This window comes from Papilio polytes, unplaced genomic scaffold, assembly GCF_000836215.1.
Source record: "Papilio polytes unplaced genomic scaffold, Ppol_1.0 DF824146.1, whole genome shotgun sequence".
Classification (NCBI taxonomy): domain Eukaryota; kingdom Metazoa; phylum Arthropoda; class Insecta; order Lepidoptera; family Papilionidae; genus Papilio; species Papilio polytes.
In genome coordinates, this window is record NW_013525058.1 from 1,819,738 (window position 1) to 1,838,120 (window position 18,383).

General features: G+C 35.5%; 1 protein-coding gene across 2 annotated transcripts; it reads right to left on the reverse strand.

Annotated features, from left to right (window-relative positions):
• Positions 1-544: 544 nt before the first annotated feature.
• On the reverse strand, positions 545-17,010 carry LOC106111927 (prolyl endopeptidase). 2 transcript variants are annotated; one of them, XM_013294131.1, is made up of 17 exons: positions 16,833-17,010; positions 13,131-13,226; positions 9,100-9,323; positions 8,018-8,205; positions 7,691-7,773; positions 6,889-7,031; positions 6,096-6,134; positions 5,376-5,535; positions 5,032-5,151; positions 4,667-4,747; positions 4,111-4,296; positions 3,685-3,798; positions 2,777-2,925; positions 2,069-2,281; positions 1,483-1,622; positions 1,101-1,291; positions 545-760 (listed from the first exon to the last, which is right to left on the reverse strand). In XM_013294131.1, exons 1-17 carry the CDS (start codon positions 16,974-16,976, stop codon positions 695-697), a joined length of 2,337 nt encoding a protein of 778 aa, XP_013149585.1. In that variant the 5' UTR covers positions 16,977-17,010; the 3' UTR covers positions 545-694. The 2 variants fall into 2 exon arrangements, with proteins under 2 accessions (XP_013149585.1, XP_013149586.1); XM_013294132.1 differs by lacking the exons at positions 6,096-6,134; positions 16,833-17,010 and having other exon boundaries at positions 13,131-13,379.
• Between the last annotated feature and the right edge of the window lie 1,373 nt (positions 17,011-18,383).

Genomic DNA, 18,383 nt, shown 5'->3' on the forward strand with positions numbered 1-18,383 from the left:
CTACCGCTACCTGGTGATCAGTCAAAAGCACAAATAAGCTTTTCGACGAGTATAAATTAATAGCAACAATTTTTTTTTTATAAAAATGCTTATTTGAGCGCTGACGGAGCCTTATTTTTAAATCCATAAATACAGTCTGTATCAGAAAAAAAATAACTGCATAATCATGTATGTTGTTAATATTCAATATTTAATTGCCATTTTAAACGGTGATTATTAAAATAATAAAAAACTTATATTAATAAACGTTTTTTTCGTATTGACTTATGACGGAAAAAATATCGAAAACTCAAAACGATGAACAATCACATTATGCAGAACTTAAAAACTATTCAACACTAGCGGGGCTTATTACTTATTTCGAAGGTACTAGAAACATCTCGACATGCCTGACATTGAGATAATATCCTGCAAAGTACCGGTGAAAAAATGTGCCCTATTACATATTTCTCAAATGTCTAGTTTTAAATTGGAATTTAAGCGGAGTCTTCTCATTAAGAATCTGTTACAAATGTATCAAGTGCAAGGATATAAAAAAACACTATTTAGAAAATAAAAACAATGTTTATTCAATAAAAAAATAGTAATAATGCGTAACAATATCACCGGCGCGAGGTAGTCATCAGACTGGTATTGCGGCTTCCTGGTATATTTACAATTAATACTATTTGCAGCGGTGTCGGTGCTCGTGACGTCACTTCACGAACTTGAGGCCGAGCGTCTCCGACATGAAGCACAGGATGTCTGTGTGCTCTTCGATCTGCAATAAAACATACATTTCATTTACTTTCTGTCTTTCTGATATTCCAAGTGTCTTTTCGATCTAAATGGTTGCTATGATAGGGCGTGTATCCGCTGAACAGAAAGGGGCGCATCAGATCTGAATAAAAAAAACAGTCTAAAATAAACCTATTTACACCCTCCCTTTCCCTGTACTAAAAAAGAAGACGCCGTAGAAATCTCGGTCGTTAGCAGGGCACAATAACAGGTCAAGTTCAGCCGTTAAACAGATTGAAACGCTATGTACATTGAAAAGTGACTTGATATTAGGTAATTTAACTAAAATATATTCGTAAGTGTTGGTATAAGAGTGTAGTGACCAGCTTGGCGGTGGGCTTGCCGCCGCCGTGGCCCGCCTTGGTGTCGAGGCGCGCCAGCAGCGGGCGGCGCTGCGCGGGGCTGCGCGCGGCGGCGGCCTGCAGCGCCGCTATGAACTTGAGCGTGTGCAGCGGCACCACGCGGTCGTCGTGGTCCGCCGACAGCACCAGCGTCGCCGGGTACTCCGCCCTGCCTGCCACCATCATATAAACATATTAACTTAATCAAGAATATCAATTTTCTATGCAAGAAATTGCAACTGTATCCCAGATGTAATGTGACTGAGATATGACTTATATATTACAATCAAAAATTCTACTAAAGTTTCAAATATGTCCATGGTTGTACTTATATCGATATATGACAGCTTTAGTTTGAATTTACCGTTGTCCGGGGGCTGTATGTTGTGCAGGGGCGAGTACTTGAGCAAGTACTCGAACTGCGTCTTATTGTCGGAGCTGCCGTAGTCCGACACCCAGGCGTGGCCGATCGTGAACTTCTGGAACCTCAACATGTCCAGCACACTGCGACACGATATATCATCATTATTACATTAATATTCTAGTCTGGTTGATATTAAGGCTATACTTAACAGTCTTCCTAGATACATTTTTTATATCACAGATGGTAAATGAGCAAGTGGCCACCTGAATCCATCAAAATGATGAACGCTGCCTAAACACCCGTAACTGCAGATATTTGCCTACCATTAATCGACGGGAGAGGATAAACATAAAGAGGATATCTCCCCTTCCTATACGTTTCAACCATCAACTCGACTTTCCCTTCCCATCCTTTCCTTACAAGAAAAGGGTGGATGGGTAAAGGGACTAAAATTATACCTCTGGCACGCACTCATCAGACTGTACGCGGAATTGCTTCCACTTGACGCCTGTGATCCGTGCGGTCGTGGAATTGGGTTCTACAGTGAGTTGGGTGAAAGTGGAGCTGTGGTGGTGGCAGTACACACCCGACTTGCACGATGGCGGCGCCGAAGAGGTCGGGGCGCTGGTTGATGCAGGCGGCGACGAGCAGGCCGCCGTTGGAGCCGCCCTGCGCCGTGAGCAGCGCGGGCCGCGTGTAGCGCTGCGCCACCAGGTACTGCGCCGCCGCCTGGAAGTCGTCGAACACGTTCTGCTTGTTCAGCAGCCGGCCCGCGTTGTGCCAGCGCTCGCCGTACTCGCTGCGCACCACACAATTGCACATAACATATACCATTCTATACTAACTTATTCATTAGTTATAAACTGTAATGTACCACAATTGACTAAATTAGGTTCTTTTTTGTTGAATGTTTGTATCTTTCTGTTTTACTATTGTTAATTCACGCAATAATATTTTTGTTCAATTTCTTAAAATAAATTGTAAACCTCATATTAGTGAGGACCTGTCTTGGCTGTATGATACATTACCACTATACCTAAAAAATAATAAATAGCTATTGGTTGGCTTAAAAAAATATACAAATGGAATAAAACAAATAAATAATGCTCTTTTCACACTTGGTCAGTACAGTTGGACAGTCAAGTCAATTATAAATTGTATGGAGGAGCAATTAAGCGTTTATACTATGCCAGTTGATTGCCAATCCAGTTATTAAGCGCCACTGACCAACTGTACTGGCAAAGTAACCCGCGCATAACAATGACAGGCGTCAATCGTAATATGTGAGAAGTACCCGCCGCCGCGAATGTTGGGTATGGCGACGACGCCGTCAAAGTGCTGCATGAAGACGAGCCGCGTCACGCTGAAGCTGGGCTGCACGTTGATGTTGAAGCCGCCGTAGCCGTACAGCAGCGCCGGACGGGACCCGTCGCGAGGCAGGTCCTGGAATAGGTAGATTTTTTTTATTTATACTAATATTATAAAGACAGATTTGTATTTTTGTATGTATTTAGATTCACGTAGACTCCTGGGCCGATTTCATGAATTCTTTTATATTATGTAACATAGGCTGTATTTTTTGAATTTTTTTAATTTCACGCGGGTGGATACATTAAAAGTTGGCAAACGAACGACCACCTGAATTCACCGAGAAAACGAATCGATCGCTGCTCATATATATTCGCAATTACAGATGCGTTGCCTATCCTTAATCAACGAAGATAACGCATATAGAGGATATTTCCCCTTCCTATGCGTCTTCTTCGCCGTCAAATCCACTTTTCCGTAAAGAAAATGTTGGGAAAAGAAAGGGACTGAAATTAGGCCGTTAGATATAACTTTCTACCTAAGTATGGAAAAAATATCGATTCCACTTCATTACTAACAGATGGCGCTGTACAGATTCCTATTATCTCCGGAACGGCAGTGTCGATTTTAACGGGATTTTCTACAGGGTAGCCGCCTTTGACATTTTTAAATTTCGCGCTGTTAAAATATCAACCGAACCGCTTTTTCTGTAACGGGTGGTGCGATTTTGATGGGACTGGAAGGTAGCTAGTAGAAGATAGCATAACATTTCGCGAATTTTAGGCCCTTTAATTTAAGGTGATCTTACATTACTTCAGTTCATTTTGTGTATTTAGAACGTAGAATTAAAAGTAATTCGTTATAAAAAAAAAAATTAAATCTCTAAATTCATACCTTTTTGGATACAATAAACATGGGAACTTTGGTGCCATCCTTGCTGGAGTAGAATATCTGCTTAGCCTCGTACTGCGACGCGTCGAAACCTTTTACTTTCACCTCTCTGAACACCTGCAATACACAAAATATAGAGATAAAAGGTTTTTGAACATGCACAATACATTCAAGAAACATTTTGTCTTAGAAAGATTCTTTACATGATAATGGCCTTGTCGATTTTATAGGTAAATCATATATTATTTATTTTAATCTGTTAAAACTTTGTGCTCTTCTGTAAATCGATTTTCATAGTTTATCTCCAGGATCCAGTATTTATTTATCCTTTAATTACAATAGAATAGAAAAATAAGAAAGCCTTGTTAACATTTATAAATTTGTTTATATTGATTTCTTTTAAAATATCGTAAAATTGTATATACTAACAGTGGGCGTGTATGGCTTCTTGGTGAAGTCGACGTGGTAGATAATGCCGGGCGAGAGGAAGGACATGAAGTGGTAGAATATCTCGGACTGCTTCTTCTTGCCGGAGAAGCCCACCACGGAGCCCACATCCAGCTCGAAGGTCTGCAGCAGCTCGCCAGACTTCAGGTCATGCAGCTGTAGAACACTCTGGAAACCAAATACTTATAATGTAATTTAAAAATGTACTATATTATCTAACAGTATAGTGTAATGAAAAACGAAAACTGATTTGAACAAAATCTCGACTTACGTACTTTTTTAAGAAAAACTAAAAAACTACTGGATAGTTTTTAATTTTGTATACATAACAAAAAAAATAGATCGAATTGCGAACCTACTTGTTTGATATCGGTTACAAAAGACTTTCTTATTAGAAACTTGGCCTATTTTAATATTACAGGAAGCAACAGTTATTCAAGAATATTGAAGAATAAGTTTCTTTCTGATTGAGTTCTATCTCTTGATAGATCTGAGGATAGTAAGGATAAATGACTAGTTTTAAAAATATTAAACAAACCTTAACATCTCTGACGTAGTGAATTACTAGCTTATCATTGTCGACAGCCGACGCCCAGTCTAATACATCTCTAGGATGTTCCTGAAATTATAAAAATATTTATTTATAATGTACATACAGCTCGATTCTTAATTATTAGACTTGTTCAAGAAAAAAATTACCACTGTTAACATATTATTTTAGACGTATAGTAAATTTTTAGTCGGAAATCTGAATTTTACGTTTTTTATACAAAAATAAATAACTTAATAGGATGGAAAATTGGGAAACATACTTTGAGTTTAAACGACATTGAGGTCTTCTTACTACAAAGCCGTTAATCCATCGGTTAAGAATCACCCTGTACATTATAATTTTAAACTTACAGGTATGAGAGTTTGCCATTTCTCCTCAGCGGGGTCGTGCAGGTCGATTTTGATCAGCTGGTAGTTCGGTGCGTTCTTATTCGTACGGAATATGCACACTGAGCCCTCGTTTGTGATGTACTGTACAATAACATTATTTCTGAAGTACTATATCTAATGATAAAACCAAGTAAATCGAGTTATCCCGTGCTTAAATAATTATATTTTTAGATAACATATTAGTAGATTTTTTGTTAAATTACTTGTATTTCTTTTAAAATTCCAACTAAACTCTTGGCTATTATTATTTACAAATTTACTCTGCAGTGTAAACACTTACAGCACGATAATAAAGTATAATTCACCTCATAGTCCGCTTCGAATTTGTGCACGATCTGTGTGAGGGGCAGCAAGCCAGTGATCTCCGGCTGCTTGTCGAGGTCTGCGAAGTACAGCAGGTTGTCGCGGCAGTCGCGCACCGGCGACACCAGCAGGTAGCGCCCGCAGTCCGACACCTCCGCGCCGCTGCACGCACACGGTGTTATATAAGTATACGCAAGACATCGATTGATAGTTTGAAAAAGCGCCATCTATTGTTGAGGGCGAACAGTTAAGTTGGCGTCCCATGGGTCACACGCACCCACACTTTATAAATACTGTGATATTTATTAAAAATAATGGAAGTTGTTGTCGATGTTTCTATATTCATTTGTGTATAACAGAATAAAGTAGTTATTTGTATAATTAAAAATGTATACGAAATCGACACAATTTTCCTTTGGTTCAATGGATTCAATGAGGAAGTTCTCAAATAAATTGGTTTTCTAACTTGTAGTTCTGTTTAAAAATATCAAAATGTTTTAGTGACTTAAAAAAGTATGTGATATACAAATAATTTGTCTAATCTAGCCTATCGTAAAAATAAAAACATACAGTTTTTCCACTAATTAAAACAACATTACCATGTGCACATAAATTTTAACCTCTACGCTAAACAAATTAGCTATGCATAATAAATTTTTACAAGTACATGAATATTGTAATTATTGAGTACTTGACGATACTATAAATAGAAGTAAACCTACGAGCGTCTCTCTTGTCCCCGCATTTGCGTATTTATGTCTCTGTTGACAACAGGGAAATATGTATGCAAAATTTATCATATGTAAATAAAGGTTTTTAAAAATTCAAGCGTAAAAGGTAAACTAGGTAATATTAAACATTCTTAACACTTGAGTTTGCTGCAATAATTAAACCTTTTTTCCACCAGCCTCGAGCGATCGCTTCCATTTCTATGAGATAACACAAAAATCGATGGCTCCTACGTAAACTATCATATGTTTAAAACATTAATAATATTAGTTACGTGGTATCAAACACAAACATACCATAGTTAACCAAAGTCTACATTTTTTCTTGCTAACGTTACTTTCAAATCCACATCGAAATGAATATTTATCGAGTTCATTAACAAGAGATACAAGATGTAAATCGCAAAATTGTGTTTTCCATACCTACGATAGTTTACGTAGGAGCTAGCGACGTAGCAATAATGGCGTGTTGCATCGCATACTTAGTCTTTGATACGATTTTAATATCTTTAATCATTAGTTAGTTATTCTTTTCCCACTAACCTAGTAGGAATAGAATGTTTTGTCCATTTTTAACTAATTTTAGCTCAGTCGCATATTATCATCATCATCATCTCATTTCCCCTGCCTTATCCTACTCCCGTAGGGTCGGCGCACCGGGTTTTCGTCCTCCAAAGCACTCTATCATCCGTCATCTAAGTCATCACTCCCTTCTTTATCATGTCACCTTCAACGCAATCCATCCATCAGTCGCATATTATATTAGAGCGATATAAGAGTGTGTTACATTCTCCAGAGCGGCTCCTCGGGGAACTCTACGACGACGACGTCGTGCGCCTGCGGCGTGCCGAGGCGGTGGTAGCACAGCTTCTGGTCGCGGTTCACCTCCGTCTCCGAGCCGTCCGCCTTGCCCGCCGCCTCCGGGTAGCGCTGCTCACACCACACAACAATATACAGGACTTTAGATAGGAAACCAACGATTACGAAAGATTGTAATGATTTCTTAGCTTTTGCCCACTAATAATCAGCACGGAACTAAAAAAAGTTAGTATTTTTTTTATATGTTATCCGACGCCCATGAACATCCGCAATGCCAGGGGTACTGCAGATGCCGGTCTTTAAGGGAAGAGTATGCTCTATTCTTGAAGGCCCCTAAGTCGTAACTGTTTGGAAATACCACTGAGGACAGAGTGTTCCATAACGCGGCTGTACGAGGTAAGACATTGAAAACCTCCAAGTGCCAACCATCGAGGTGGTAACGATGATATTTAGCACTCTATTGACTCGTGCGATGACAGAACTCGGCAGCAGGTACAGTTCCAAACAATTATTCGGAACACTATATGTAATCTATGTGCAGTTACAGACTATATTTTACATCTGTCAAATGTTAGAAATATCCGTTAAGCGGTTTTGAAGATATGTAGTAACAAACATGCATTCGTCTAAAATTTCGCATTTCAAAAATTAGTATGATTAGTATAATTACATAGTGGAAAGCCGTAACAAGACATGAATAAAAGTTGGTTAACATTGTCCCATCTATTCTATATTGAATATCTTTGATAGGGAATCTTCTTTATACTCACAGAGTAAAATAATCCTTTGTTGTCCTTTGTCCACGACATAGAGGCGAATTTGACCTTCTCCAATACTTCGGGATAATCTTCACCTGCAATACGTAAAATACACACTGTATAACATATGCTGGAGGGATGCACACATTATTTATGTCTAATATTTAAAAACTAGCGTATGCTCGCGATTTCCCCCGCGTTAAATTAAAAATAATAAAAAATATAGCCTATTTCACTCACTGATAACTGATGAAATCGACTCAACACATACAAATAAACAAATATTTGCTCTTTATAACATTAGTATAGATGTTTCTAAGTATGTCTTTATGTTCTAACCGGTGGCGACATCTTTGATGTGTATGGTGATCCAGTCGGAGCCGCTGGCGGAGAGGCCGTAGGCGAAGGTGCTGCCGTCCTCCGTGAAGCGGCTGCCGGAGAGCGCCACCGTGCCGTCCGCCGACAGCGCGTTCGGGTCCAGGAACACACGCGCTTCGCCCTCCAGGCTGTCTTGCACGTACAGCACACTGGACGACACGAACTCTTTAGTAACAATCACTTAGAGCGGTAGAGCCCGCTTTAACAATTTCGAACGAATTGGCCGGCTCGCAATACCACGACCACGCAAGATAGGCGTGAAGTGGAAACAATTCCGCGTGAAATTAAAAAAATAGTAGAAAAACAGCTGTTACTTAGTGAAAACATAGTTATTAATGGTGCAAGAATTTTTGAAATCAGTTTAATAGTTTATGAATTATTTTAAGATATACAAAAATTCAAAGATACTTTTTTAAATTTTATTATTAGTATAGATTACATAGTGATTTATTAATGTTAATTTAAACTGCAATTCAAAAGTAAAAACCAAGTGACGTAGTTCGGAAAGGCATTTCAAAAAATTAACGAAACAAAAACACTAACAAGTATCTGCGAAACTGGCCATTCATGCAAAGAAAATTTACACTAAGTTTTTAAACAATCAGGGGAACATCCCTAATGTATATGGACCAGTTAGTCGACACATTTAACAAGAAATGTGATAAATAAAACATCAATACATAAAAAGTAATGATGTAAGCGCTAATGTACGGATGTGGAATAGACCAGTCATGTTTTCTGCATGTGTAAATCAGAAGCCTGCGTGCCTATCGGCTTATACGTGCTTGAAAGAAAACGCTCATTACACTAATTAATATGCAATAAAACTCTGCTAGAATATGTTATATATTATTGCACGTTGAAAAATAGCACTTAGTAACTATAATGTGAAAATTTGAAAAAAAAAAATTTTTAGGTCGCATGTAGAGTAAGTCTAAAAAAACAGACGAATTGAGTACCTCCTTCTTTTGGGAAGTCGGCCAAAAAGAAAAAATCTAAGAGCATTTGACATGACGTTTATTTTAATTATTTATAGGACTTACTTCTGGTTCTGCAGGCCAGTGTTTTTGAAGAAGAAGTATCTATCCCCTCTGCGGAAGGGACACGAGTACTTTGGGTAGTTCCATAGCTCGGTGAGACGCTCGCTAATGTCTGCCTTGACGGGGCACGCGTCGAGGAATGGCCGCGTTATTTTGTTCTGCGCCTCTATAAATTCTTTGGTCTCGTTCGAGTCCGGATCTTCTAACCAACGGTAGGGGTCATGTATCTGGACAAGTTAAACGTTAAATAAATATAATTGATTAGATAAAACGTACTACAATTAACTCTTAAGCGACGTAATATGTGCAGATTTATTGCGAGAGTTGACTTGTATAAGGTAATATCTTAAATTCGAAAACAGATCGACGAACGTATCCTCCATAAAAAGCATTTAATATAAACAATTTTATTATTTATGGCGTTAAATTCTTATAAATAAAGCAACCATCCTATTGATTACATTGGTACAAAAACTTTATACAAAAAGCGAATGTGATTTCTCGCGAGTTATTTCTAGGGCAAGAATATTGTTTGCTACAAAGGCACGTTCTTTGAGCATGGAAAAAAATAAGCTAAAACAAATTAACATTGTATAAAATTTTTATGTGCAAATAATAAATCACAGGTATTTCATTAAAATAAAATAAAGAGAGCCTTATTTTCTAAGTTCTAAAGGTTATTTATGTAGGTTTCATATACGAATAAGTACAGTGGACGTGACAATAATACAAGTGAAGAAGGAACAACGTTTCGCATACAGAGCAGTGTAGCTACACCCTTCGTCTCGCTATTCTATAAGGTGAACTAGCTTCGTATACGAGCTTAATGCTTATGTTTATGTCAGGAAAAATCCTCGATAAAGCGCTGCAAGGTTACTTACTAGTAAATAACAAAAAAGGATTTATATCTACATTAATTTTAAATTAATTGAAAAGAACGATTATAACATGACGTATATTATAGCCTAATATAGAACTATTTCAGGTTTAATTGATTTATAAGATTATACACTTAATTTGTCCGTCGTGTTTAAAATTAGTTAAATTACGCCAAAGACCTTATAGCTATAGCTAATTACGCCAATTACCTATAACTATAGCTATAATTAAATCCAATAAAACTACACAAGTATTTTCTATGATAATCTATACTATTATAATAAAGCGTAAACACTCACTTCTTTGTTTCCTAAGATGTCAGCAATCACAGCGTGTTTTTGAAAAATACTTTCTTTAATAAAAAAAGCCCTACACTTGCGTCACGCTTTTTATTTTCACGCTATTAAAATGATATGGTAAACATTTTGGAATAAACCCTAATGTGGGAAAGAGACCATAAGTTGCTGTCAACATCAAGGAAGCAAGGTTGCCAGGGTTTGTCAGGTCATGTCATTTTGACATTTGCTATTAATAATTTGACAAATATAAACAATAAAGTAAAACTATCATAACTTCATGCGGATGAAGCCGCACGGGAGCAGCTAGTCGTGGATAAATTTCTTACTCATTGCACAAGCAGTGTTTAGGATAAACACGTTATTATAGTAAATTGTTCCATTATAAAACAAATTGCGCTACGGTAAAAAAAATACATCGAGTTGCAATTTAGAAGCTAAATGGTGCGTTTAGTGATTTGCAAACCGTTGTTATAACAACTATAATTATGAGCAACAAATTATTAAATATGTTTTTTTAGTCAGACAACAATCTTGTCAGACACGTCTGTATTTTTTTATTAATTTTTCTAAACTATGTTTTTTCGTCACGTATTATTTTGATGCTCAACGTCGATGGATGTTGTTTAATTATGAAAAAAAAGGTGAAGTGGAAAATTATTGCTTTCGATAATCGCATCCATATAACAAGAGGTAAAAAACCGGTTTAACAAATTATAATATTCTGATAGTTATAAATATAAAGGTCAATAACAAGCTAAGGTTTTTTCACTGGTTTAAAACGTTTAATCTTTCGCCATAGTTTTTATCAAGGTATAGTTTGTTGAACCCGGATATAAGCTAAATGCAATAATATGATCATCTTTTACAGTGGTAGAGGCCGCTTTAACATCTTCGCACGAATAGGCCGTCTCGTACGGTGTAATACCACGACCACAAGACTGGCGTAAAGTGGGAGCATTTCCGCGTTTCCTCTGATGAGTGTGGTGCCGGAGGCCTAATTTTTGTCCCTTCCCACCCTTTTCTTAAGAGGAAAGGATGGTAAGGAAAAGTGGATTTGTCAGTGGAGAAAATGAATAGGAAGATGAAATGTCTTCTTTATGTGCATCTCCTCCTCCGTCAGTTAAGGATAGGCAACGTATCTTTATGGGCTAACCACGGATGTTTATGGGCATAAGTCGCTTTCAATTTCGATGGATTCAGGTGGCCGCTTGCTCGTTTGCCACCTTATATTATAATAAAAACAATTATCAGTTTTCGGCATGATTTTAATGTACACAGTCTTTCTTGAAACCTGTGGCTCATGTTACTAATGCAATGTCTTTGTATTATGATTTTTTGTTATTGAAGAATGCAGCAAACAAAGCGGTTTTCCTGACTTTGAATGGCAACTACTGCGTTTATTTATCATAAACTAGCTTTCGCCCGCGACTCCGTCCGCATAGAATTAAAAAATAAACCAAAAGTACAAAATAAGCTTATGTGTTCTTCTAGACTATCGTCTACATCTATACCAAATTTCATCGAAATCCATTCAGTTTAGGCTAAAAACTAACAAACATCCATCCATCTGAATTTTCGAATTTATAATATTAGTATGAAGTATGATAATATTAATATTAAACGTTTTTAAAGGTGGTTTCCCGCGTTAGGAGAATTTGTGGACGCAAGCCAACGACGCGACATAAAGAACTGTCCACCGTGGAACCCTTGCTTAAAAGGTTTCCTCGCTTGAATACATATCGTTTACTTATAGCAGCTTCCGATGTTATCATTTGTATGCACCTGTTGTCTCTACATCCGGAAGTTCTACATTTGGTAACGACTTCCTCACACAACCAATACTTTATTGTGACTAAATCTTACTTATATTATAAGTGCAAAAGTTTAGAAGGATGGATGGATGGATGGATAAATGTTTGTTAGAGTTTATAGTCTAAACAACTGAAGGGATCTTCATGAAATTTGGCTCAGATGAAGAGTGGAAGAACACATAGGCTACTTAGTTTTTTTTAATTCCACGCGGACGGAGTAGCTGGCGAGAGCTAGTAATTTTATATTTGTTGCATGATTTATAGAATTTTGAATGAATTGTTTGAACTTTAATTTAAGTCATGTTTGTCTTAAATGAATGCAGTATGTTTTATCTATCTTCTTGCCACTGCCTTATTTTCGGGATATTGACGTATGCTAAGAGAAGCAGCTTCTAGCATGAGAACAAGTACAATAGAGCATTTTACAAAAACATAATTGTACTATACAATTTATACGAGAGCTTACGACCATAAAATTTGTTTCCGACACTAGCCGTGGGACGAATTAATCTATTGAATTCCCATATTTACAGTGTCTTAAACAGAAAACAGCTATTTTCAATAATAATTTTCCTGTCACAAATTCTGTTCATCCCCATTACTTTCCAATGTTGAGTGCATCTGCAACTTAGCGCATAACTTTGTGAGAAATGCCTACGGATAGCGGTCACTTAACATTAGGTGACCTGCTTGCTCGTTTGCCGCCTTCTGCTATAAAAAGGCTAGTAATGGAAGAACGATCGATAGAATAATTTAAAAGTGTTTCTCAAGCTCAATGAACTGCTAGTGTACAAAGTATTAAATAATACAACAATTTTTATAGCAAAATGATACATAATTCCAGCTCTAAGAGAAACTTTATCTGTCATAAGTAACTCCATCTCAAAATAAACATTGTAATATTAGGTTAGCTAACTATTTTAGTTATGTTCTATGGATAAAATAACTTACCACTTAATAAACTCTGTTCATGATCTACATAACTTTAAAGTGAAAATGCTTGTTTAATGGAATGTTAATGTATTTAGAGCATCGAACTGCTTACCTTAGTACCGTGGTAGTCGTCGATGACGGACTCATCTCTCCGCGCCACAGGGTACACGAAGCTCATATTCAAGGGGGAACTTGAGGCGTGCGCGCACTGCATTACCGCACATGTTGACAACACAAGCACAACATAAACACATGGAGACATTATAAAGCCGTGCAGCCGCGAGCGAGCGTCACGGACTGAATGCTTCCACGACCGTAGTCGCTTTATATTTAGAGAGCCACAGACAGCCAGCGAGCCGGCTCTCGCCATCCGAGCTTTTGTCATATTTTTTACTCTTCTGTCAGACAGTTCATCTTAGCTGCCAGTATTGTGACAATTTGAATTATTTAGAGCATAGATAATACATTTTATGTAACAGCTGTGTTATTGTTACTGGGACAGTAGTTCTTTAAGAAATTCTAGGGAATATACCTAATTTTTCTTGATATTATCGCTATCCCCAACTATACCTAAGGTAACTTGATAATTTACTTTGTATCTTAGTATAGTTATAATTCAATGAACGTACAAAAATGTGTAGTTTCCACGAAACTACCTGCAAAATACCAATTTGTACCTAAATCATATTTTCAAAAATAAATGTTATAGGTACATAATCGATGGTCTAAGATTGTGTAAAAAAAAAACTATAATAATTACATCTTGTTTTTAACAAAAAGTAAAGTAAAGTTTTAAAGGTCAGGGAGATGCCAAACAAGTTTTACACAAAAATACTCCTTTAATGGCTTCAAGTTTTTTATAACTGGATAGTACATAACATACGTATGAAAATACTACGATGCATGTATTATTATTTAACTTCGATGCGTATCCTAACGCCCGCAACAACTTTAGTTTTAAATGAACAGTCAAATTGTACAGTTAAAACAAACGAGTACACAAAACTGAACATTGTAATAACTGACGTCTAATCTTTCTACATTAATTCAGTCGTAGTTTCGATTTCTAATGTGGTGGGTCCGAAGATGAAAAACTTGCTGAAATATTTCTAATGTGTTTGATACATTTCGATTACATTAAACATCGACAACAATCGTTTGAATGTAACTATTGATGTATGGTTTTGATGAGGATGTTGTGAATAGAAACGTAAACTTAAATTCGATATTGGCCAAATATTTTTGTATTGTGGTGATACCGGGTGGGGAATTAATTGTTACATTGAATTGTTATAACATTACCGAACTCAAGATCATTACTAAACGAGTCCCTTAGTGTAGGTATCGTAAGGATTATAACCTTTATAAGGGCCCAAGTTCATAAGTCCAAAAACTCGATAGTACAGCATGCGTAGTGCAAGAGATTGTTCACGCATGCCATAGCGCCCGAATGCGAGAACCGTTTTTACTAATTGTTAGAGCACGCATGCGTTGGGCGATGGTCTTTCCTTGCTTTACGTCGACAGACCACTTTAGTCGTTATCTCGTATGCGGGAACTCTCCGCATGCGATATAACGACTGAGTTTTGAAGTAATGAAATTGAGTCATAACTTTGGTAGCGTAGCTTGGAATCCAATAGAATTGCGTTGTTTATTACTGTTGTTTGCCGTGGTAAGTTATTCGTAACTTTGAAAAGGCAAGATTAATAGCATTAGATTTCATATGCATGCATTTCAATCTATTTTTAAAAGATTATTAATTGACCGACTTCCCAAAAGAAGGAGGTATTCAATTCGACGGTATGTTTTTTTTTTTTTTTTGTAAAAACTGATTTGTTTCCAAGATTATTTGTTGTTTCAACTTTGATACATTTGTCATGAATCGCTGTATTTAAGAGATAATAAAGTTAGTTTAGTTAAAATAATTGCATTCGTGTTACGTGCACGTCAGTTTAAAACACAATCGAAGGTTTAAAAAAATCTGAGTAGTCTTTTACCATAAAATACGATATACTTCGGATGTTTGTTTATACATGAAGATGTTCAATGTTAAATATCGATAAGTCAGTGTCAGTTGGAAATTCAATGCCCTCTATATCTCGGTAAAGCATCCATTATCGTAACGTGAGTGTTTCTCTATTGATTTATCTTATCCTATCATCTTTTATACTTCGATATGAAATAAGACACGCAAAAGACGTGCTCAATATGCTCATAGCTCAGAGGTTAAGAGTATAAGGTATAAAAGTTCGAATCTATAAAAAACATTTTATGGAAATGATTGTATTCCTGCTTGAACTAGTATATCTACTGTATATTTTCAAAGGATAATTAAGATTTACTGACCGATAAAAGGTTAAAACCATACACACTAAAACACATGTATTTACAAATGAAACACCCCCCTAAATAGTTAATATGTTAACATAGAAAATGCTAATTTAAAAAAAGAACATTTTTTTTAATAAAGTGGTTGCATTATAATCATAGATAAATGCTTCAGTGGTCAAATAATATTAAACAATAGCTTTCGCACGCGAATCTGTTCGTGTGGAATAAAAAAAAGTGAGTAGCCTATGTGTTCTTCCAAACTATCCTCTATATTTGTACCAAATTGTATCGAAATCCTGTTTAAGCTACAAATACTAACAAACATCCATCCATCCAAACTTTTGCATTTATAATATGAGTGTAAAGTGTGATAATAAAAATGCATAATAACAACTGATTCAAACAAAGCCAAGTCTTATCTCATTTTATCAATTGCAACTGTAAACAATACATGGTGACATTTAGTACATCTAAATTGTTGTGAAATATTTTCAATATAAATTATCCATTTTAGTTCTTGGTAATATAACAATTAGATTTATAGAAGAATCAATAAGATTTATATTAGAAGTACAGCACCAAGTGCGTATCATGGTTCATCAACCAGAAGTATGGTTGTTCCTGATATGCAAAATCGAATACAATTGTCTAAGGTACCCATAAAAGGTTACCGATCTTTAATATACTGACCTCATACATTTTACACATTTCATTAATATTCCACAACAAAGCACAAATTGAACTGTAACTTGTCAGTGAATTATAAATAAATAAACAAATGCTTTATTATTTAACTGTTACAAATATACATTTCATGAGAGAATTGGCTCCTGCACTAGCTTCGCTGTGCTGCAGGAGCCAATTCCTTTTCCCAATTGTGAAAAGAAATACATAAGTGTCTAAACAAAAAAAAAACAAAGAAAAACATTGCTTTACGAAATTATATGAGACTTTTTATATTCTGATAGTACCTTATTCGGTAGTGGGTAGAATTGTAAGATTTTAATCAGAGTATATTTATGTCTTAGTTGTGTGCTGTTGTTTTTTTTCTTAATTCCACAGTTATGCAATTTTTAATAAACTTTTCTAATCTAAGATTCCAATTTGAATGTCTAATTAAAGTTAATATTAGTTTCCTTTACGATTTCATGCAATAAAATATAAGATTCTATAACTCTAGCCCATTTTAAATAACCCAGGTCTAATTGTTTAATGCATAAATTAGTTTGTATAAGTTTTTATTATAAGATAAAAAAATATTTCGAGGTGCATAAATTGTGGGTTACCTTAATATAATAAATAATACTATTTAACATAGAATGATTTTTATAATGATAGTTTTCGTTATGGCCAACGTGGAAGATCAAAGGCGACTTCAATGAACATTTATCAATTAACAAAATTCAAATGTACATGCAATTGAGCACTCGGAAAAAAGATCAACAATTACTTTAAATAATAGGATTGAAATGATTTTACTTACCAATATAGTGGAAGCTTTTATAGAACTGTTTGATCGATACGCTAATAAAGATTTTTTGGTTTGTTTACACGTAATTTTAGTAGTATTTGCGTAAAATCTGCAATGATAGGCAGAAAAGCGACGCACCGCCATAAAATTTGACATTTCACACAATGTTGTCAGTTGTCACGTGTCAGACAATTCGATTTTGGGGAGAATGATAAATTCAATTTTACCAACGTATTATATAGCTTTGTTTTGTTAAGATAAGTGCGAGTTGTGATAAAAACACAATTATTATTGTTGTTTCAAAAACAATTAAATCAATATGTCGCCCACGCTTACATTTATAAAATAAATTCTAACTGAAGACGCGAATGGAATCTGCTGTGATTTTCTCACTTTTAAGTGAGAGTTCTACTGCGGTAACACTTGCTATAATAAGCGGTTTACACTTGGGCAGTACAGTTAGACAGTTGCGGCAGCCTTGTTGGTATGAATACACTTATACCAGTTAGTGTTCACACTATGCCAGTTGATTCCCAGTCCAGTTAATAAAAGTTACTGACCAACTGTAATCCTTTTATTAAAAAAGTTTATTATTCTCTGTTTTTCAAAAATAATAAGAGAGATGTCTGACTCATGTGTCTATTTTTTTAACGCCGCAAGCTGCAGCTTGAGCATAGTTAAATTAAACGATAGTATTTTTTATGATCATTTAATCAATTTAAAACAGATAATTGTCGATAATATAATAGAACTTATTCAAATATCATAAAATTAATGTAGGGATTAGCCATCTACAAAATAATTCATCCTCACTGGGAAAGACCAATTTAGTTTGAACCCAATAACGATATGTCATATAATACCTTCCCACTAAGATACTAATGATATATTTGATAAACGGGTTAGACACTAAAAACAAAAAAATAAGATCTACTTTTAGACAAATGGTAAGAAAATATTTAAGGTACTGTCCTTATACTGATACAGTTACAATTTTATCTAATCATAAGAGTTTGGAATGTTTATTGTTATTGTTCAACTATTGAAAGCTTATTATAGAGGGAACTGTATACTAAGTTTATTTGCTTAAGGTTCGTTGTTTTGTTACGGGATCATCTATATTAATTGGCAAACATGAATGTTGGCCATACTCCTACATATATCTAAATATCACGTAAATTCCCTATTGAATCTATTTACTTCGTTTAGAGGCTTTGAGGAAATTGAGTCCTGCTTATATACTACTTTCATGTTTCGAACTATAAAAGCGTTTGTTTGTGAATATTCTGAAGGTATAATACATTTGTAGTATAGGTAAAAAATTGATTAAAATTAATAAAATAATCCATTCGGTATTTATGCATTATTAATACTATATTGTTAGAAGTGTATTAGTAATAATGTAGTAAAGAAATGTATTATTCTATATACTATCATATTTTAATTCACCAGAACAAGCACGATCTCTCTTTGCTGGAAGACAAAACATCGCATATTAAAATATCACACCCAAAATTGTAATTAGCAAACAGAATGTATTAAAACAGACCAGACCAAACTTCT

Bases quoted from the DNA above. Each gene is read 5' to 3' on its own strand.
- LOC106111927 (XM_013294131.1), bottom strand. From the start codon at position 16,976: ATGTCAAATTTTATGGCGGTGCGTCGCTTTTCTGCCTATCATTGCAGA. The intron at 5,152-5,375 runs GTGAATTATACT...GTTATTGTACAG, and splicing joins AATTCGAAGCGGACTATGAG to TACATCACAAACGAGGGCTC. The intron at 2,282-2,776 runs GTACTTCTCACA...TGTGGTGCGCAG, and splicing joins CCCAACATTCGCGGCGGCGG to CGAGTACGGCGAGCGCTGGC.